Raw genomic sequence first — 22,555 nt, 5'->3', positions numbered from 1 at the left:
TAACTCTTCAAATACATTTCTTTTTAAATTATCAGTTCACCTGGAAAAGCAAAGCATAGCTAATCTTTAATATTGTTTCTTCTAACTTGTAATAATTGCTATATCTTTGGTGCCCTTAAAAACAAGATTTTGAAAGGCTTAATGGATGAATCAGAATGGACAGTGCATTCATATTTTGTGTGTTTGAAGACTAGCAACTCAAAAAGGCCCAGGCATTCTATCTTTACCTGAGAGAATCTCCTTCCATTTCCATTGTGAATGGCTTTCTGCTGCATGGAAAGAGATGTTTTGCAGTGTGTTGAAAAGCTTTAGCAAAAGGTCTGTACAACTTCTCCGTCTCCCTTGACTGAAACGCTGCTTTCGTTCTTTGCAGAGGCCTTTGACAATGAGTACAGAGCTGCCTATAAAAGCCTTCCAGCCGAGGTGCTTGAAAAGATGCAGAAGATCGACGCCCCGCCCAGCGTCAGCGTTGAGTGGTGCAGGAAATACTTTGGGGCGCCTGTCATATAAACTCCGCAAAGATGATGCCATGTAGCAGCTCCACAAACAGAGAGCAGAGGAAAGGGACAAAATGGTGAATGTGTTGATTTGGATTCAGCTATAGCTGTTGGCGTCCAATTCAGGAATACATGTAGCACTCTCTTCTGTGACAGTCCGATGTCTATACCAGCCCCAAGAATTAAGTGCAAATACGCTAGTGCAAAGTCACTGGCTTTTGAATTGACAGTTTAACCTTCCTGTGCATCATTGTTTAGAACGACAACGGAGACTGGCGTTTTAATTGGTGTCTTGCTTTTTAAAACTTGAAATGTTGGAATGTTTTATTTGTCTTCTAGCCCAAGAGCACACTGGTTTCTTAATGAATGGATCCATCAGTTTAAAAGAGAGATCTCTACTTGCTGCATGTATATGTACATTTTGTACATTTTGAATTGTAATTCTTTTCCCTTGGGTCAAAAGACCAAACCTTAGCTTTAGTTTAAACGCCCATCTTCTTCTTAGAAAACAATCACTGTCTTGGACTGTAGCAAGAATATAGCTGTTGTGGCTATTGTAAAGCATAGTATTTTTCTCATTTTTATAGAATAACTACTTTAAATAATTCTCAAACTGTACATACAATGTTCTCCCCACAATGATGGGTTCCTACCCTGAGTGGCTTTGAAGGCAGTTGCCTCTCTATAAAGGAAAGTGGGAGTAAATGAATCTAGGGTACATATATGGGTGGGGAAAATTGACCACATATACCTGTCTTAGCATTTGTGTAAAAGAAAGTATATAATATGTATTTTGGGGCAAAGCTTGAAGCTGTCAGGTGCCTCATTCCTTGCTCATCTTTTTAACCTGTGGGACATTTTCTTTGCACTGTCCAATTTAAATACTTCTATATTAAAATGTATTTATACTCACACACTTGAACATATATGTTTACCAGGAGTGTAAAGGCTAATTTTTAATCTTAACTTTTTAAATATCTCTGGTTAATTACCAGTTTGTTGCAGAGAGAGGGGGAGAATGCTTGCATTCACAGCTAGCTCTCTTTTGACAGTTGCATGGATGTTTTCTGAAACATTTAATGACAGTTAAGAGAGATGGCTATCCTCCTCCTCTTCACTTCAGATGATGTCATGGTATCTGAGCATCTGCATTAACTACTTTTATGAAGCAAGTCCATTAAGAGGGATTGTGGATAATGACTAAAAGTACACACATATTCTTGATCCTGCCCCTTGTAATCTTTCATACTGCACTAGCGCTAAGCTAGAGCAGAGCATGGCAGGATTGTGACTATTCCAGTAACAGCAAGAATTTTGCACTTGTCAGAATAGTTTGGCACTTTAGACTAGATTCTCTCTTAGTGTTCACACTAAACCACATTTCAAAATATATTGCTGGGAATGTTTTAAATGTGAAAGCCGTCCCATGAAAGAGCACAGTAGGCAGAGAGTATATCCCTTATACTTTTCCTCCCCACCCCTGCCACCACTATTTTTCTGAAATTGCAGGGGACTAGTATATTAAGGTTGCTTGTAGGATGTCTGTTTTATCCCTCCTTTGTCCCTTTCTCAAATACAATGCATTTTTTCATTTACAAATGATTATTATAAATAAAAACCCTTACGAAACACCTTTTATGGTATGTTCATATTTCCATTGTAAATTAATGTTATGTATGAAAGATTGCACTTGGAACCTTTCTTGTTTTGTTTATGCAGACTGTTTCTTACCATTTCAGTTTTGCCGTTTCTGAATTACATCTTACTGCAAATCAGCAGGAACAATTTGGGCTATTGATACTATGCAGAAAAAAATTGGCATTTTAGCTAGTGGTAATTCTTTTGCTGTAACAAATAGCATTTAGGGTAAAGCAAGTCACATTTTAAAAACCTTTTGCTGTGTTTGAACTGTTGGCATTGCACTTCTGTTTTAATGCAGAACAGAGGATAAGCACCAAAGACTTACCGTATTTTTTGCTCCATAACACTCACTTTTTTCCTCCTAGAAAGTAAGGGGAAATGTCTGTGCATGTTATGGAGCGAATGCCTACGGATGGCGGGGGCATCTGCTGCAGTCGTGAGCAGAGGATCCATGGTTCCCCTTCCTTCCCTCCTCCGTGGCTCGCTTTGCTCGCTTTGCAACAGCAAAGCGGGAGAAGAGTTGCTAAGTGGGGAGAAGAGAGGGACAGAGAGCCTGGTTACAAAGCACGGATCCACATGGATCCTCAGGATTTTTGCACTGGGTCACCCCAAATTCACCATCAGATCACATAGCATGTCCATGGCTACAGCTTGCACCAAAAAAATCACGCACCCACTGTTGCCTGGGGCCACAGTGGTGCAAAAACATGGTTACAAAGCATGGATCCACATGGATGCTCAGGATTTTTGCATTGGGCTACCCCAAACTCACCGTCAGATCACATGTCTGTGGCCACAGCATGAACCACAAAAATCATACATCCACTGTTTCATTTAGAATATTTTTTTTCTTGTTTTCCTCCTCTAAAAACTATGTGCGTGTTATGGTCGGGTGCATGTTATAGAGCGAAAAATACGGTAAGTTCTTGCATTATTACTCCAGCAAATTTGAGAAACCTAATTTCCTGAAAGCAGATGTTGGAGTGAAGGCAGCCTAGACTCTTCCCATGTGGTCGAGCTGCTAATGTTACTCTAGCTAACCAGTGAAGTAACACAAATGCTAGCTTCAATTTAGTGCATTTAGTGCCGTATTTTGGACCCATATCAAAGCTGTCACCTGCTTTTTAAAAAGTGCCATCGTTTTCCTTTCAACTGTCTGTAAATTCTGGGACTGTGTGGTATAGTTCTCTATAAATTTTATTTCATTGGGGGCTAATTTGGTCTAAGCGAGTTTTTTTAATGCAAGCTATTAATTTGGTTTCTGATAACATGTTAATCGCGAGTGCACTTTAGAAAACCATCAAAGCAGCTGACAAAGAGGTAAAGATGGTTGCTTAGGGAAAGAGAACTATGTATGGCAGCTTGAGTAATAAGGTAGTAGAAAGGATCTTCAGAAGCGCAAGGCTTTTGAAGAATTTATATCACTTACTGGCTGATCCTATGCAAGTTCACTGAGAAGTCTCATAGAGTTCAATGAAATTTACACCCCAAATAAGTTTGCCTAAGGAAAGCTAGTGCCACGTGTACAGTTTGGCTCTATGAAACATACATATTAACCATGCATAACTTTAACATGAAGTTAAATTTTAAGGGGGCAAATGTCTTGGAAGTAAATGTCTCAGCAGCTTATCCACTATACATCATTACTGGGAGTTAATGGTAGCAAATTAATTATAGTGCAAGCGTCATGAAACCCCTGTTCAGTTAAAGTCTCTTTTATAGAATAATGAAAACTAACAGAATAACCACAAAGTTTAGTTGTTTTTATATCCATTTTCCCCATCTATTTTTTTAAAAAAAGATGTATTTAGGTATGGAAATAGATGAACAGTTAGGACTTCAGGCATATTACTCATAGGGTTAGTTATTTGTGCTGACCAAACCAAGTAAAATGCTACTTATGCAGTATAAAATTAGGTCCTCTCTCTGTTAAACTAATACGGGATGTTTCTAAAACACTAAAAGCTTACACCTGGTTTGGGGAATTAAATCAAAGCAAGCCAGCCTGCAATTTTAACTTTTGGGTAGTTTAAAGCTCCTTTTTATTCCAGCGCAAAAGCTGTGAGATGTAAAAAGATACTATGCTTTTCCACAACCTGTGGCAGCGTAGAAACTAAAAATTACTTGGCTACATTTGAAAACCCTTTTAAGCTCCTTTCTATATTCCGGCGGTGACCAGCATAGGTGTGTCCAGTTGCCTTGTAATTGCAGACACATGGGGTCCGGAAAAGAGAAGAAGGGGAGCAGGGGGTGTGATGGGACGATGAGCTGCTTGTGTGTAAAATCCTAGTCCCTCAGAGTTTGGTCAAGTTTGCAAACCTCTGTCTGTAACGGAGCCCCTTAAACATGGCTCCGTCAGTCGCTGGCAGATTCCGACAGTGGTTGCTTTCGGAATCGCTTCCAACATAAAAGCTCCTTAACGGAAACACGTCTTCTGGACTCTCTGCGTGACAGTTTCCGGCGAGGAGTGGGTGTCCCTACAGGAGGTCCTGAAACCTCCCCACTGTTTTCGCTGGAAGTGTCTCTGAGCCATCCCTCCAGCTCCCTTTCCCTCAGCCCAGCTCCTCTCCCCCTACTGGTTCCCTCTTCAGCTGCTGAGTCTCTCCCAACCTGTGTGAGCCCTTTCACTTCCCTTCCTTCCGATGGCAGTTCCCTGACATCCACCTCCCCTCCAGGGCCCCCTTCATCCCCTCTCGCCCCCTCCTCTACGGGCGGTGAGGAGGCAAAACCCCGGAATGAACTTCCTTCATCTTCCGATGTCCCGAACACTTCTCTCCACCTGTTGCGGTTCCTGGTCTCGAAGTACTCCTCCTCCTCAGAGTCCATCTCCCCTTCCCCTTCCGATTCCGAGAATCCTTCCAACTCCTCCTCCTCATCGGTGGTCCCAAAGTATTCCCTCCGGAACCTCTCCACAGGCTGAGGTTTCCTTGGGAACCTTTGATGGAACGTTTCTATCAATACCTCGTCATTGATATCTTCTGCCATTACCCAAGTGTTTTCTGACTCCGGTTCTCCTTCCCACGCTACCAAATACTCCACCTGATCCCCCTTCCATCTGGCGTCGAGGATTTCTGCCACATGGCTGCTGCATTCCCTTTCTTCTATGACCGGTCCCCGAGTGGCCATCCCTTCTCGTCCCCCCTCATACGGTGACAGTAACGACCTGTGAAATACTGGGTGCAGTTTCATGTGGTTGGGTAACCGGAGCCTGAAAGCCACTGGGTTGACCTGTTGAATGACCTCAAAGGGACCCAATCTCCTGGGTCTTAATTTCTTACAACCTCCTTTGAACGGCAACCCTTGGGTTGACAGCCACACCCTATCTCCCACCCTTATGGTTTCACCTTCCCTTCGGTTCTTGTCTGCCTGCCTCTTGTATTCTTCCTTCGCCCTTTCTAAGTTGAGTTGGAGCTGACGATGGATTGCTTCCATTTCTTCTACAAAATGCTCGGCTGCCGGGACACCCCATCTCTCCCCTTCTCCCCCTGGGAAAGCCCTGGGATGACACCCATAATTAGCCAAGAAGGGGCTCATCCCTGTGGACACATTCTCGGCATTGTTGTAGGCAAATTCCGCCAGCGCCAACTTTTCTACCCAGTCATTCTCTCTGTCATTGACATAACACCTCAGGTATTGCTGGAGGACCCCGTTTGCTCTTTCCGCCTGCCCGTTGGTTTCAGGGTGCCGGGCAGTCGAAAAGTTGACCTCCACCTGCAGTAAGCTCATGAGCTTCCTCCAGAACCTGGACGTAAATTGTTTTCCTCGGTCTGAGACCACCCTCAATGGCACCCCGTGCAACCTAAAAATGTGTTCTACAAATAACTTCGCTGTCTCTTCCGCCGTGACTGCATGCGAGCAGGCTACAAAGTGGCACATCTTTGTTAGTAGGTCTACCACCACCATGATGGCTGTTTTCCCCTTGGACTTCGGCAGATCAGTCATAAAATCTATCGACACTGCCTCCCAAGGTCGTTCTGGGGTTGGTAAGGGTTCTAATAGCCCCGCCGGTGCCCGCCTCTCCCCTTTGGCTCGCTGGCATTGCTCACACCCTCTTACATACTCCCGTACATCTTCCCTCACCTTAGGCCACCAAAATTCCCTGGTGACCAACCACATGGTTTTGTGTTGTCCAAAATGCCCCGCCGTGGGGCTGTCGTGCAACTGCTTGAGTACCCTCCCCCTTAAGTCTCCTTCAGGGATATACAGTGCCCCTTTGTAATACAAAGCTCCATTTCTTTCCTCGAAACCCCCTGGTTCCTCTCCCTCACCCCTAAGACCTCTGAGCTTATTCTGGGCGTATTCATCATTCTCTGTTTCCTCTACCAGTTCTCTTTGTCCCACCAATGCCGCCCCACACACCCAGCGGTCCTCTGGAATGACATGTCTCTCTTCGGGTGCTCCCTCCTCCTCCAAATATTCAGGTTTGCGTGAGAGAGCGTCCGCCCTAATGTTCTCTGGGCCTGGCACGTAACAAATCTCAAAGTTAAATTTGGAGAACTCCTGGGCCCATCTCACTTGCCGTTGGTTGAGCACTCGTGCCGTCCTCCAATACTCTAGGTTCTTGTGGTCAGTGCACACTTGCACCTTATGTTGTGCGCCAATTAGCAGGTGCCTCCATCTCCGGAACGCCTCATGAATGGCTAGTAGTTCTCGGTCATACACCGTGTAGTTCCTCTCGGATTTGTTCAGCTTTCGCGAAAAAAAGGCACACGGTCTCCACTCTGACTCCTCCTTCCCTGGCTGCAGAAGCACCGCCCCAATCGCTCTGTCTGATGCGTCAGTTTCCACTCTCATCGGTTTTTGTAAATCCACATGCAGGAGTTGTTGTTCCGAGGCGAAGGCCCTTTTTAGTTCCTCAAATGCTCGCTCCGCCTCCTCAGTCCAAACGAACTTCTTCTTACTGCTGAGACAGTCCGTAATGGGCGCCGTCAGGTGGGCAAAGTTTCGGATGAACTTACGATAGAAGTTCCCAAATCCTAGGAACCTCTGCACATCCTTCCTTGTTTTGGGTGTTTTCCATTCCAGCACCGCCTGGACCTTGCCGGGATCCATGGCCAATCCCTTGTCTGACAGGCGATACCCCAGGAATTCCACCTCCTTGGTATGAAACTGACACTTCTCCAGTTTCACCCACAGCTGGTTGGCTTGCAGCCTGCTCAACACTTCTCTGACGTCTCTCACATGCTGCTCCTCATTCTCAGAATACACCAACACGTCGTCTAAGAAGGCCACACAATTCTTGTAAAGCAAAGGCCCCAGGACGTGGTTCATAAACGATTGAAAGCACGCGGAGCCTCCTTGTAGGCCGAAGGGCATAACTAAATATTCAAATGCCCCCAAAGGGGTGAACATGGTGGTTTTCCATTCATCCCCCTTCCTTATTCGTATCAGGTTGTACGCCCCCCTTAGGTCCAGTTTAGTAAAAATCTTTCCCTTCCTGACCCTTGTCAAAATGTCGTCAATCCTGGGCATAGGGAAAGCCACTGGTTCTGACACTGCATTTAAGGCCCTGAAGTCACACACAAGCCTCGGCTTGTTCGTGTTTTTTTTATCCACAAAAAACACTGGGCTGCCCCCCACCGCCCTGGACTCTCTGATGAACCCTCTCTTCAGGTTCTTGTCAATGAACTCTCTTAGCTCCTGCATCTCTCTGTCTGACATGGCGTACAGCTTGCCTACAGGGAGCTGTGCCCCAGGGAGTAAATTGATTTGACAGTCAAAGGGTCTATGCGGGGGTAATTGGTCAGCTTCCCTTTCGCTGAAGACGTCGCGGAGATCTGCGTATTGTCGTGGTACCTTCACGTTCTCCGTTACTTCAGTCCCTGCTAGGGTGGCTTGGGCCCCTGCCAAACCCTTTCCCTCTTTGCAGTGTTCTAAGCAATGTGCTGAACCAAAAGAAACCACTCTCTGATGCCAGCCCACCAGCGGATCATGTAACGCTAGCCAGCTCATCCCCAATATAATGGGAGCTCCTCCCAAGGTGGCCACATTAAACGCTATCAGTTCGGTGTGCCTTGCCACCTTCATTATCATTGGGACGGTCTGCAAGCTGACTTCTCCTCCCAACAGCTCCCTGCCATCGATCGTGGTCACCTGCAGGGGGTTGCTTAAAGGGATCGTCTGTATCTGGTGTTCAGCTGCAAACTCTTTGCTCATGAAATTGCAGGAGCTGCCTGAGTCCAACAGCGCCTTTATCTTTAGAGGGTGTCCGTTTGGCAGCTCTAGCGCCACTTCTATCACTAGGGCGGGTTTAGGAGGTTCTGGCGTGGGCACTTTCACTGCTCTTTGGCCTGACTGCTGTGCCCCGACGGTGGCAGCCAGGCGTTGGCTTTTACTTGCTTCGGTATTTCTTCCTCTCTTCCCTCCACAGCTCCTACCATCCCTTGCCATTCCTTCCTCTGGGGGCAGACTCTGGCAAAGTGACCTGGCTGTTGGCAGAGATAGCATTTCCGGGCGCCTTTTCCCTCCTTCTTTCCCCCCTCACTGGGCTTTGAAACTGCGCGCGCGCGCGCTGTTCCGATTTCCATCGGCTCTGCCGGCGGGAAAGTTGGCTCTGGAATGTCTGGAATGCGGAACTCCTTCCAACGTTCCCCCTTCCCTTCCCGCCTCTCCAATGCTCTCGCCTCCTGGCGCGCTCCTATGGTCAGCGCTGATTTGGTCAGCTGGTCCATAGACTCCGCCCTGGGCGCCCGGGAAAGTTCGTCTTTCACAGCCGAAGAAAGCCCTTCTTCAAAAAGCATTTGAATGGGTTCCGCCGATAGATCCCACCCCAATTTATGGATCAACATGGTGAATTCAGTCCAGTACTCACGGACAGATCGGCTCCCCTGTTTGCAAGCCATTAACTGTCTGCGGACCACTCCCTGTTCAATATCGCTGGAAAACATCAGATCCATGGCGCGAAAGAACTTCATCGTGTCCTTTAGGACGTCACTATTCGCTGCCATCAGGGGTCTAACCCAGTCTCTCGCCCCCTTTTCAAGATGCCCAATCACGAAAGCCACTCTTGATTCCTCGTCAGGGAATTCATCAAACTGCAGATTGAGGGCATATTGCATCTCTGTCCGAAAGCCATGATAGTCTTTGGGCTCCCCCCCAAACTTCTGCACCAATCCTGGTACCTTTCTGACGAGCTGGGTGTCTTTCCCCTTTTTGTCTGCATCCTGAGCCCTCCTCTCCTCAAGCCTCGCCGTCTGCAGCGCTAGCTGGACCTCCAACACCCGGTACCTTTCTTCCAGGCTTGGACCCGCTCCAGCTCCTGCTTCTCCGGTTCCGGCTGGGTTGCTCATGATGCCTTCTCCTGCACAAGCTGCTCACGAAGACTGTCGGAATGCTGTGATGGGACGATGAGCTGCTTGTGTGTAAAATCCTAGTCCCTCAGAGTTTGGTCAAGTTTGCAAACCTCTGTCTGTAACGGAGCCCCTTAAACATGGCTCCGTCAGTCGCTGGCAGATTCCGACAGTGGTTGCTTTCGGAATCGCTTCCAACATAAAAGCTCCTTAACGGAAACACGTCTTCTGGACTCTCTGCGTGACAGTTTCCGGCGAGGAGTGGGTGTCCCTACAGGAGGTCCTGAAACCTCCCCACTGTTTTCGCTGGAAGTGTCTCTGAGCCATCCCTCCAGCTCCCTTTCCCTCAGCCCAGCTCCTCTCCCCCTACTGGTTCCCTCTTCAGCTGCTGAGTCTCTCCCAACCTGTGTGAGCCCTTTCACTTCCCTTCCTTCCGATGGCAGTTCCCTGACAGGGGGTCTTTATACGTGCTCTGCCGATGCACAGAGGGGCCAGGAATAAGAACCCTACATCAAGGGGTCACCGGCTGCACCCAACTTTTATAGTGTTTTAGAGCATTCCCTACATTAAACTAGGAGAGGAGTTTGCTACAGTTCTGTTCCTATTCTGCCACATTGACTGTGCTGCATGTTAGGGGGTTGGGAAACAGACCTTAAAACACCTAGAATCCTGCGGAGTACAAGTATAAAAAGGGATTGTTTTGTCTTTAACATTAAAAGTGACATGAGTTGCTTTGAGGTCAAATTTTATAATTTCATGGTAAAGGTGGGAAGGTTTCAATTACTAATACAATCATGTACTGGTTTCAGAATTTGAATGTTATCAATTCACTGTGCTTTGAGCTACCTGGTATCTTAATATTTTTGTTAATAAGTTTGTTTCTTATTGACTCTTTTGCATAGGTACCCTGGGTGATTTAGAAACCACTTGTTAAATGTTATATCAAAAATAAAAGTGTACAAATGTCTGATATTAGTCTCTTGCACTTCTTTTGTTCTTAAGCAATGTTTTTCAAAGGCTCCAAAGCAGGAGAGGGGTCAGTGGCTTCGAGTTCCAAGTTTCTGCCACAAGAAAGGCAGACAATAATATAGAAAGATGAACAAAACAAGTGCCACACCTGTCTCCAATATGGAGAGATGCCTCAAACAGCCATTTGTTTTGCACACCCATCAATTAATGTGGTAACAGAATACTAACATTAAACTTTAAATGGGCATTTGTCTCTTTTTAAAAAATAACGTGAACAGTTCCATCTCACCATAAAAGTTTTATTTAATGTTTTCAGGAACACAGTTCCTCATTTACTTCTGGCTTGATTCGGATTTAGATGTGGAAGCTCTCAGAGAAGAAAGTCTTCGCCTCTTGGCTATTTGCTCTTGCCGTTTTTCCTTTGCCTCCTTAAAAAAAAAAAAGAGGGGAGAAGGTACCACATATCAGTACAAAACAGTGTTTCTGCGACAAAAAGACACAGCTGCATTCTGTAAAGTCCTTTTCAGACATTCTCACATGGGGCATGGGAACAGAAATGCTAGCCCCACATCCTGTCATCCTCCACAAGTTGGAGGGCAACTGTTTTCCAACATCAGGGAGCCTCAACATGTGGAGGAGGGTCCTTCCTTCATAGGGTTGCCAATGGGAAAGGGGGAAGTCACAAAAAGCAACTGCCTTCATCCCCTGCAGGAGCCCCTCACACATAACTGACCATGGTGTCCAAAGGCCTGAAGCCTATTCTGTTCTATAAATGATGCTTCATACGCCTCCATCTGTTACCACAGTTCTCACCTGTGCATCTTCCAAGACAGAGGTCAGTTACCAACTATGCCAATATCATTCTGCTAGGTAGTGGACTGTTCAAAATGTAGGGGTGGGGAACCTCAGGCTCTGTGATTCTCCACCTCTCCCATTTGGCCCCTGGACTGTACAAAGAAGAGACTCCCTTCCCTGGCCAATACTGGCCCTGCTTTTCACCCTTTGTGAATGTGTTCGCCTTAACTCTGATAATGCCCCCTTGCTTACCTGGATGAAGGGTTAGAGGGTGGGTGCATTTGTAAGAAGATAGCTTTCTGTAGGCTGGCATCCATCTCACATACAAGAAAGCTAGTTTCTTACAAGCAGACACAAACCCTCTATCCTCCCATCCAGGTAAGAAGGGGGGAGGCATTATCATCCTTCCACCTTGGCCTCTGACCCTGCCCACCACTGAGATGTGGCTGCTGCAAGGGTGCCCAGAAAGGAATCCATGCATGGGCTGAAAGAAGTTTCTCACCCCTGGTTTAAATCAGCCAGTAATTAACATATTGTGCTTAATGGGTGTAATCAAAAATAAATGCCGAATGTGCCTTGAGGATGGGGTGGACTCAGAATCCAGATAAGCCAGAAGCTGCACAGAACTAAGTATACCTTCATTCTTTTAGCCAGAAGCTTGGCATATTCTGCAGCTTCGTCCTTGTTCTTTTGGGTACGCTGCTTCTTCAGAGCAATACGCCTGCGCTTGTGTTGCAGGACCCTGGGAGTCACCAAGCGCTGAATCTTGGGTGCTTTGGTCCTGGGCTTCTTGCCTAAGAACAGACACGAGCACAATCAACAGGGCAGCTGTTGTCAAGTCCAGAGCAAAGAATCTACAATTGCGGTTCAGCTCATTTCTCTACCATTGGAACAAAACTTGCCCAACACGTATAAGGCTACAGACTTGAAGAAGACATTCTGCATTTATTCTGCCCTGGTAACTGGTAATGTGCAAGGAAAAGCTGTAATCAGTTTGCACCTGCCCTCAAGAACACACATTTCCATCTGCACTGTGATAAAATACCTATAACTTCACTTATGCCACAGGGAATGTACTGGGCAACGCACAACCCGTTTTACTAATCCCACCTACCCTAGAAGCTCAAAGGGGTGGCGGGGTTCAGATGTCCCAACACATCTGAAAACAATGTGGGATGGATGGAACATATGGGCAAGACTGCCCCCTTCACATACACATTTGACAGGCATGTGCAAGCAATCTGCATGCAAATTAATGTATGCACGTAGAGCTCCTCCACGCTACCGAGGGAGAAAGGACATCTCCTGGGCCGGGCCAGCATCCCCCTAATGAGTAGATTTACACATGTATGTTGAGCCACATGTAGAACTTGTTCTAATATGCTCTAAATGGGCAGCTGGTGGAGTCGCCATATACCAGTATCAAAACACTGTGGCTGAAATGGCCTGTTGACTGGACAGCAGTCTGAAAGCTAAGCAGATTGGTAAATGCCCACCTAGTTCCAATTCCCCCCACCCTGCCTGGTTACATTTCTGTGATAATTCCAAGTCCGACAGGAATGACACTATAGCACCTGAATACACAGCCAATCACTAGTTTTACCTGGTAGACCCGTTGCATCAAAAATACCGTATGTTTCCATGTATTAGACGAGGTTTTTTGACTCAAAAATTGTGTCAAAAAACTGGGGTCATCCAATACACAGATAGTGGCATGGGCGGGAAGCGGCGCGCCCAACTGCCAGCCGGTTGGCTGGAGCGCAAATTCCCCCGATGCCGCTGTGTGTGGGAAACAATCTAGGGAGTGTTTCCTACCCGCAGCTGCATGGGGGGAGAAGCTCAACAACTTTGGGCCATCTCCCCTCATTTTCTGAAAACTAAGCCCCTCATGTATAAAACTAAGTCTTATACATGGGGGCATCTTATAGACAGAAAAGTACGGTAACCAAAATGTTATCTTCTTTCCTCTTACCTTCCTTGTTCAATGGCTTTCTCACAACATACTGACGGACGTCATCTTCTTTGGAGAGGTTGAACAGCTTTCGGATCCTGCTAGCCCTCTTGGGACCAAGTCGGCGAGGCACAGTGGTGTCAGTCAGTCCAGGAATATCTTTCTCACCTGTAGTTGCCAGACCAGAAAGATTATTCTTAGCAAGAGCTAGACTCAGAAGCCAAGCTCCCTGCCCCGCACACCTGAAACTCTGGCCTCCTATCCCTTTCAAATTCAAGTATCTCAAGATAATGCATGTGAAAACTTGAGCCACCCAGTCCTCATTAACTTCTGCTCTCTAGAACAGGCAATACTATGTATAGAATTTCCTACTGCCTAGTTTCCCTCCCTTAATTCACTGGTGGTAGCAGCAACATCAAAAATTTCCATTCAGACCCAAGATCTGAGAACAAACATCTTAATTTGCTAAAAGCTGAGTATTTCCTAAAACCCCAACATCTAGTAGTGTAATCAGAGATTCAAAGATAGTTCTGAAACACTTAGGACACCTTGAATTCTGCTCAGAGGGTAATCAAGCCTGAATTTTTATTCCTGGTGCTTGTTCAGAAAGGCTGCTACACCGATTACAGCTGCTAAACAGCTACCAAGAGCAATTTCAGAAAAAAGTATTATTGGTGGCAACCTTAAAGTTAGGCACAGATGAATCAGGCAATGAAGGCACATTTGAAACCTAGATGGAGCTGGGGATAAATGTTGCTGGTCACAACCTAGGAGCTGTAGACCTTGCTCCAGGATAAGTGCAAAAGTGAGCTTTTTGGACACACTTTGCCACCAAAGCTATAAATCCGTTGGAAATGTAATACGCCAGACCCTTAGCAGTTCACAGTCCAGAGCAAAATTATCTGCCACTTTTCCCTTTGCTATCTTCACTATGGTAGAATCTACACACATCTGAAAGCCGTTCGAAAATGTTTTTTTAAAAAGTTTTTTTTAAATACATTGCATTTTCCAAAAGGCTCGCCATCACCATCAAGTGTCACTTAAAACATTTTATTTGTAGCTGTATAGCCGAGCCCTATGTTAAAAAATTGTAGATTGTATGCTCCTCAGGCAAGGACCTGTAAAATGCAACACTTGTCCTACATAAAACAACAACAGTAAAAACAGATCCAGATTCCTAGATAAACCCAGGATAGCCCCTTAAAGGGCAGGGCACAGTACAGGCAGCCCCGTTTATGTGTGTGACCGTGTATACATGCTGAATCTGGAAGTGACTCAGAAACATCATAAAGACTTCACTAAAAGGGTGGGACGGGGTGTTTGCAGGCTTTTTCGACAGGTTTCAATTATATGTGATTTCACTGATGCATACAGTGCCTCAGAATGTAACCCCTGTGTAAATTCCTGCTGGTAGGGCAGGAGTTTTTGAGCCTGCAATGTACAGCCCTATTTGCTGGTCATTACTATGTGTGTGTGGGGAAACCCTTACCTTTCTTTACAATGACCAAATTCAAAACGCTTAAATTGGCATCAACAATGCAACCCCGAACAGATTTGCGCTTCCTTTCTCCAGTCCTTCTAGGGCGGTAACATGAGTGGCCCTTGCTGAGAAGCAGGCGGACACGTCCGTGAGTCAGGACCCCCTGCTTCATGGGGAAGCCTTGCTTGTCATTGCCACCGCTGATGCGGACAACGTATCCCTGAAACAAAGACGAAACAAAGACAAAGAGCTTAGACCTTTCTCTCAAGGGGGAACAATTTAAGAGCGTTAGTTCAATTTCTCATTCTTCTCTCCGTATACAGGTAACAGATGCCGCTAAATATAAACTCAATTGCACTGGCAGAAAGAACATTGCCTTTCTTCATTTTGAGCATCAACAACTAGACCTGCTGAGGTTGCCTGGCTTGACCAATATTGTAACCATGCTCCAGAACGTCTACAATGCTACCATATTATGCCTATTGATCATGCTTCCTTAGCAATATTGTGGAATCTGTCTTGAATGTAGAGGAAATGCCAAGTCTAGCGATTTAAAGCAAATTCACTTTATGATGCGCAGTCTACTGTTTTCACATGGAATGTCTTCCCTATAAGGGCCAACATGTGACAATCTCCCAGTGCATCATGTCCTGCCCAGGCATTTAATCAGATCGCTTAATTCCATTTCTAATACATGGACATGAAGCCTACAAACACAAGGGTGTTAACAAAATAGACGCTGTTTTGATCTGTTTGATTTCCACTAAAATTGAATCCCACTAACATAACCTCCCAATTTTTGGGGCAAATGGGTGTACACATGCTCCCCACAGATGCTTCAATACTAAGATTGCTATGCATAAAGGAAAATTGCTGTTGGATTCCCTGCTCCGCAGAAGTCAATTAAGTTAGCACACTTGAGCAGAAGTGAATTTACTCTCAAAGTCAGACTCATTAAGTGCATTTACTGACAATTTTCATGCTGTATCACATCACCACACCTCTCCCTAAGCCACTTTCCCAGGTAGCGTTCTGAACTCCAACCCACCACCGCTTTGCTAACTTAAGTATTTTCCAGACTCCCTTCCAACTCACCACCAACACACAGGTGAGAATGCAGGTTTTTGCATGCACTGCGCGCAAGGAGTTTGCTACTGCATGCAGAGATCTGTGGACAGGAGTAGCAATGCCACCACTAAACTCTGAGCTCACTCTTTCTCAGACTGATGGGTAAACACAGATGCAGTCACAACCATGCACCCAAATCCTTTTGGGTAAGGCCCATGCCTTCAGTGGTAGTAGTAGCTTTGCATTCATTCAAAGGCTCCCAGGTTCAATCCCTGAGATCTGAAGGTAGCCTAGGAACAATTTATCCCCAACTACTGAAACAACCTCTCAGGAATAATTAGATGGGCCCAAAGTGTAACTTAGTAACTCCCAGAGTTCTCATTTAATATGAATCCACGAGGGCCTCTGGACAAGACACCAGACAATAAGGTTGTCACCTGTCCTGTATAACGCAGGCTACATCCTGTATTGAGAGTTTTGTCCTGTATTTCAGGTCCCCTCTCTCTGCCAAATTAGGGATCCTCTCCAACTGCATGTGTTTGAAAGGGTATGTATTTCAGCTCTGGGTAGCCCAGCACACTTTTACAAATTCATGTGTATGTCTTTGGGCAACAGATTCTAGGGGGCCCATCCTGTTAGGCTGCAATAGATTGCAATGGATTGATCGGAAGTCACTTCAGCACCTGGTTTGTTTTTTTTAAAATCACCCTCCCAACTCCCACCCTGTCCTGTATTTTGCCAGAACAAAGGTGGCAACCTTACCAACCACCCACTCAAATGGAAATGCTCCAACCATTGCGACTTTTCCCGGTGGGGGAGTTATTCCAGCCCCCTGACCCTTTTAAATGCCCCTTTCTTTACTGACTGGCCTTAGCCACTGCCTGAATTAGAAATGCCAAGAGCTTTTGTCTACGCTGCCTTGAAGCCCAATAAGAACCTAAGAGCAGCCTTCCTGGATCAGGCCAGACGACCACCTGGCTCAGCAGCACTCTATTCCCACAGCGGCCAGGGGAACCTGCAGGCAGACTCCGAGCACAGCAGCACACAGAACCTGGCATTTGGCAAGAACCAAAATGGCAACCCACAGACCCTAAATTTTCTCACCGCCGCTGCTTTCTCAGCCCCATTTTGCACACATGCAACAAGCCTTGTGAAGCCAGCCTCACCTTCCACTCCTCGCCAAGAGCATCCGCGGAGACTTCCGTGGTCATGCGCTTCTCGTAGAAGGTGCGCAGCTTGCGCTCATCGTCCACTTCGATGAGTTTCTGGCAGCCGGTGGCTGGGAAGGAGATGTTCAGCTGCAGGGAGGAGAGAAGAAGCCACACTCGGGTTTGCAAAGGGGTTCAAGGGGTTCCCCAGGGCGGCATTGAGCCCCGTCGTCCTCCACAAGGACTAGAAACGCTTCCTCCTTTACCAGTGACGGACAAACTTGGACCTCCTGCAGTTTTGGGACTACAATTCCCACCATCCCTGACCACTGGTCCTGTTAGCTAGGGATGATAGGAATTGTAGTTCCAAAACTGCTGGAGGGCCAAGCTTGGCCACCACTGCTCTAGATCAGGCATGGCCAACCTTGGCCCTTCAGCTGTTTTTGGACTACAACTCCCATCACCCTTAGCCAGCAAGGCCAGAGCTCAGGGATGATGGGAGTTGTAGTCCAACATCTGGGGACCCACAGGTTGAGAACCACTGCTCCACGAGGACGAGAAACGCTGCCTCCTTTACCAGTGGCGGCCAAACTCCCACCATCCCTAGCTAACAGGATCTTTGGTTAGGGATGATGGGACGTGTAGTCCCAAAACCACTTGAGGGCCAAGCTTGACCACCACTGCTAAGCGCTCAAGACGCACAGGGTGGGGGGGTCTGAAGGGTTAACAGTAATTCCCGCGAGATGACACACCGCGCGAGAGCTCCTCTCCGAAGCGGGGAAGGGAGGCCAGGGCCGCCGCGCCGCTTCCCCGCATCGGCCTCCATCCGCCGACGGGGCCGCGTTCTCTTGCCGGCCCCCTGCCCCGCCGCCTCCCGCCGGGGCCCCTCGACCTGCCGAGGCCTCTATTTCCCGGGGGTGGAGGCGGTTTGCGCCCCCTCCGCGCCCCACAACACCTACCTTCATGGCGCCGGCACAGCTCGCCTCGGGTCCGCCACGGGAAAGAGGACGCTCTTCCGCTCGGCCGGAAGTCACAGAGGCTCCCGCGCGGGATCTCGCGAGAGTTCAGAAGGGCCCGCCCCCTCGGGGCTCAGCGGGAGCTCCTGGGCGAGCCGATAGAGATAGGAAAAAGGGTAGAGTGGGCAGCTGCTGTGGTCTTGCGAATAAAACTCTTTCATTTAGAGGAAGGAATGGAGAAATAGAGGAATTTTGGACTGCTGCATATTCTGAATGGGAATTGATGGGAACCACAGCATTCCCTCCAACGTTTCTCTGATGAAAATAGGGATGCTCTATTCCATAATAATAAATTCCTTCTACAGGTCTGCCTTCAGATGTCTTCTAAAGGTTGTATAGTTACTTATCTCCCTGGTTCATGGGTTGCATAACTCCATATCCTGCAACATTTCTCCGATGAAATTAGGGACATCCTATTCCATCATCATCACATTTGTACTCCCCTCCCCATCTGACTGCATTGCTCCAGCCACTCTGAGTGGCTTCCAACATATATAAAAATATAATAAAACATTTAAAAACTTCCCTATACAGGGCCGCCTTCAAGTTGTCTTCTAAACATTGCATAGTTACTTATTTTCTAAACTTGGGGGTGGCACAACTCCATATCCTCCAACATTTCTTTGATGAAATTAGGGACGTCCTAAGGAAAAGTGGGTGGCGCTGTGGGTTAAACCGCAGAGCCTAGGACTTGCTGATCAGAAGGTCGGAATCCCTGCGACGGGGTGAGCTCCTGTTGCTCGGTCCCAGCTCCTGCCAACCTAGTAGTTCGAAAGCACGTCAAAGTGCAAGTAGATAAATAGGTACCGCTCCAGCGGGAAGGTAAACAGCGTTTCCATGTGCTGCTCTGGTTCGCCAGAAGCAGCTTAGTCATGCTGGCCACATGACCCGGAAGCTGTACGCCGGCTCCCTCGGCCAATAAAGCGAGATGAGCGCTGCAACCCCAGAGTTAGTCACGACTAGACCTGATGGTCAGGGGTCCCTTTACCTTTACCTTTATCTTTAAGGAAAAGCGGGACATTCAGTGATCAATTCAGAAACCAGCACGGCTTCTGTAAATCTGGGACTGTCCCTGGAAAATAGGGACACTTGAAGGGTCAGAGTCTGCCTGCAGGTTCCCCTGGCCGCTGTGAGAAGAGAGTGCCGGAAGGTTGTTCTTAGATTCTTCTTGGGCTTCTTCAAGGCACCGTAGACAAAACCTCTTGGCATTTCTAATCCAGGCGGTGGTTAAGACCAGTTGGTAAAAAAAGGGGCATTCAAAAGGGTCAGGGGGCTGGAATAACCAAGAAAAGTCACAATGGTTGAACCTTTTCCATTTAAGTGGGTGCATGGGCGTAGTAGCCAGAGGGGGCAGGGAGAGACAGCTGCCCCCCAATCAATAAAAAACAATAAAAAATACATAGCTGACTTTCTCCTCCCCCCCCCAACAAAAATCTAAGCTACACCCATGAGTGGGTGGGAATCTGGGGTGGAGGTATATAAAATTATTCAGGAATCTGAGAAAGTGAGCTTTCCCTCCCTCTCTCAAGCTAGAGATTCAGGACAGGCAAAACTGGAGATTGCTACTCACTGGGTACAAATACATCCTTTGCGTTTGGAAAACGTGTTCTTCTGATTTTTCCCTGCATCCAGTGCCCCCTCCACCCCCAAGTTTTGGTTTGGAAACAGCTATAGGGCCAACTATCCTGCCTCTAACCATAGTAGAGTAATAGTTACAGCTGTGTTGCCATAGCTGAGACAGACGAACCATTTGAGTTGATATAGACTGGGTGGCAGAATCATTGATTATAATCATCTCTGAACCCCAAGCTAACAAGTTGTTCATTGCCATGTTACTGAAAACCAGTAACATTTTAAAAAATTATGTGTCTAAGGCTAGAGAATATAACCTAACGGTGCCTAAGTATCCGCTTTCTTGCTTTGAGTACATGAGCTAACACTTTGCTAGGATATGAGAAATTCTTCCAGCTAGACAGAAATGACACAGTGAAACTATTAAATCATATTCATTACATTTCTATTCCATCCTTCCATTCCTTTTGTTTGCCCAGGGTGGCAAACAAAAAAGTTGAAAAACAATGCAAAAATAAACATATTAAAACATTAAGAATATCTAAAAACATTTGAGGACAGTTACATAGTCTCATAGGTGCCAGGGACAAGTGTTCTTTGAACCATAAAATACCTGGTTGAATTTATACAGATCGGTAGATTTTATGCATAAGCACCAGCCCTTTTTGAGGTGGTGAATAAATGCACATTTCAAAGATGCTGTTTTGAAAAGGCTTTCTAGTCAATTTACTCTGCAGAAATGGACTGTCCTGCTGGCTTCTTATCTCCCTTGCCCAATGGCAGAGCCTGTGGTTTGCATTCAAAGGTCCCAGGGTCAAATGCTGGCAACTCCTGATAAGGCTGGGAAATACTCCTGGAGGGCTGCTGCCGGTTGTCATGTTGACAATGCTGAGCTCGATTGATGCCAATGGTCCGCTTCCGTATAAGACAGGCACCTTTTTCCTGTGTTCCTGAAAGGAGCTTTTGAGGTTCATAATTGGCTCTTAACAATTGCAACGCTAGCAGAATGCTTTTCAGCACTAATGCATGAGAAGGTGTTTGGAGCATTGCTGAGTTGGTTGGCATCAGTGTTAGAAACTCAGGTATATAAACTAGGCGCCAAATGGCTCCTTAAACCAAGGTTACAGCTACCATAACAGGATGCCTAGTTGCCATTTTTGGGCAAGATGTCTCTAAAGTCTTATTTTTCAAATGGTGGGTTGATTGCAATTCATTAACAGTTAAGCATCTGGCGAGTTCAGATGACACCTTAAGCCAGGTTAAGAGAAAGGTAAAAAGTAAAAGGTAAAGGCAAAGGACCCCTGGACGGTTAAGTCCAGTCAAAGGCAACTATGGGGTTGCGGCGCTCATCTCACTTTTCAGGCTGAGGGAGCCACCGTTTGTCCACAGACAGCTTTCCGGGTCATGTGGCCAGCAGGACTAAACTGCTTCTTGTGCCATGTGACACCATGAGTGCATGAAAACGCAGTTTATCTTCTACTTGCATGCTTTCGAACTGCTAGATTGGCAGGAGCTGGGACAGAGCAATGGGAGCTCACCCCATTGTGGGGATTCGAACCACTGACCTTCTGATCAGCAAGCCCAAGAGGCTCAGTGGTTTAGACCACAGCGCCACCTGCATCCCAGGTTAAGAGAAGGACGCAACAGCTCAGGACACGGCAGGGCGTCGTAAGGAATGCACCTCCCCAGATGGTATATAACACCAGTAAAGATAGCAAAAATGTATAAAACCAGGTCAAACATATGTTGGAAATGTAAAGAAAAGGAAGGGATCTTTTATCATATGTGATGGGAATGTAGAGAAATTAAAAAAAATGGGAAATGATATATAATGAATTGAAGAAACTGTTTAAAATCACATTTGTAAAAAAAACGACAGAAATATTTTTGTTAGGGATTGTAGGACAAGACCTGCCAAGGAAAACAAAGAATTTATTTATATATGCTACAACAGCGGCAAGAGTCTTGATAGCACAAGGATGGAAGAATGAGGAAACCCCGACAAAAGAACAGTGGCAAGAGATATTGATGGACTATGTAGAGCTGGTTAAACTGACATATAAACTGCGAGATAAGGACAACTGTGACTTCAGAGAAGAATGGGAACTTTTCACAAATTACTTAAAAAGACAACAAAATGAATTGGACTCCTTGGCAGGTTTTGAAGAAACATACACAAATTTATTGATTGTTAACATAGCAGATAGCTATTATAAGGATTTATACAATTTTACAGTATGCAGAGAATAATATGTGTTGAGAAATCAGAGAGAGGAGCTGAGGGAAGTCTCGGGGGGTAGGGAAGGAGGGTTTGATGGGGAGGTGGGGGGAAAGGGGGGAAAGAATGAATATGATATGTTTTGATATTTTGATATGTTGAAATTGTTAATAAAAAATCTTTTAAAAAAGAGGAATGCACCTCCCCAAACTGTCAATGGCCCCCCACTATGGCTCTGTTCTAAGGCAGTGTTTCCCAACCTTGGGCCTCCAGCTGTTTTTGAACTACAATTCCCATCATCCCTGACCACTGGTCTTGCTAGCTAGGGATGATGGGAGTTGTAGTCCAAAAACAGCTGGAGGCCCAAGGTTGGGAAACACTGTTCTAAGGGTTAGTACATCCAGAGTGGAACTGGACGTGCCACAGCCTGGGAGTTCACACTACACTGCTTACGACAAAGTCTCCCGTCTCCCTTTACAATGATCTCGTCTCTCTGACTCTGCACTGATGTCATTCCATCTCCCGTACAGTCTCTTCCCCAGAATTACATTCTGCGGATTAGCTTTACAGCTAATCAAACAAAAGAAACACGAGACCGCAGGCGACAGGAAGTGCACCCTTCTGTTTAGTTTTGCATGTCCAGCAAGCGACGTGACCCTGTTCCCAGCCAAGAACGTGTCACGATTGTTCAGAAAAACGTCTCCTTCTTTTCCCTAGATCCTATTGATGTATTTGAGTAGCACAGGTCATTTTCCCTTCTGCTGTTCCTGTTCCAGCTTCCCAGTGTTCGCAAGCAAGCAAAGCTGTGTGATGTTCCCTTCGTTTACGCCGCTCAGAATATTGCAGCTGGACCCGTGCACCAATTTAGGTTCTTGCCGTCCTCCCCTTTCAAGTATGTTTGTGAATAGGAT

General features: G+C 46.4%; 2 protein-coding genes across 2 annotated transcripts in view; one reads left to right on the top strand and one right to left on the bottom strand.

Moving 5' to 3' along the window:
* DENND4C (DENN domain containing 4C) overlaps positions 1 to 2,128 on the top strand; it is an 85,023-nt gene extending 82,895 nt beyond the window's left edge. Inside the window, exon 33 of the mRNA XM_080987681.1 lies at positions 374 to 2,128. Within this exon, the coding sequence (XP_080843807.1) occupies positions 374 to 510 (137 nt within the window). The 3' untranslated portion in view covers positions 511 to 2,128. The remainder of the gene's footprint in view (positions 1 to 373) is intronic.
* An 8,546-nt stretch (positions 2,129 to 10,674) lies between these two features.
* Positions 10,675 to 17,917, bottom strand: RPS6 (ribosomal protein S6). The gene is made up of 6 exons (XM_080987949.1): positions 17,798 to 17,917; positions 16,857 to 16,988; positions 14,632 to 14,842; positions 13,164 to 13,310; positions 11,828 to 11,985; positions 10,675 to 10,824 (listed from the first exon to the last, which is right to left on the bottom strand). The coding sequence occupies exons 1-6, from the start codon at positions 17,801 to 17,803 to the stop codon at positions 10,729 to 10,731; spliced, it is 750 nt and encodes a 249-aa protein (XP_080844075.1). The 5' UTR covers positions 17,804 to 17,917; the 3' UTR covers positions 10,675 to 10,728.
* Positions 17,918 to 22,555: the final 4,638 nt, after the last annotated feature.

This window comes from Podarcis pityusensis (genome assembly GCF_964106645.2).
Source record: "Podarcis pityusensis genome assembly, chromosome: 17".
NCBI lineage: Eukaryota > Metazoa > Chordata > Lepidosauria > Squamata > Lacertidae > Podarcis > Podarcis pityusensis.
This window is presented reverse-complemented; position numbering and strand designations above follow the sequence as displayed.

What these genes read in the sequence shown, in the direction of transcription:
- RPS6 (XM_080987949.1), bottom strand. An exon ending in TTTGGTCATTGTAAAGAAAG is followed by an intron (nt 13,311 to 14,631) that starts GTAAGGGTTTCC and finishes TGGCAACTACAG; the next exon opens with GTGAGAAAGATATTCCTGGA. An exon ending in AAAGCCATTGAACAAGGAAG is followed by an intron (nt 11,986 to 13,163) that starts GTAAGAGGAAAG and finishes GTCTGTTCTTAG; the next exon opens with GCAAGAAGCCCAGGACCAAA.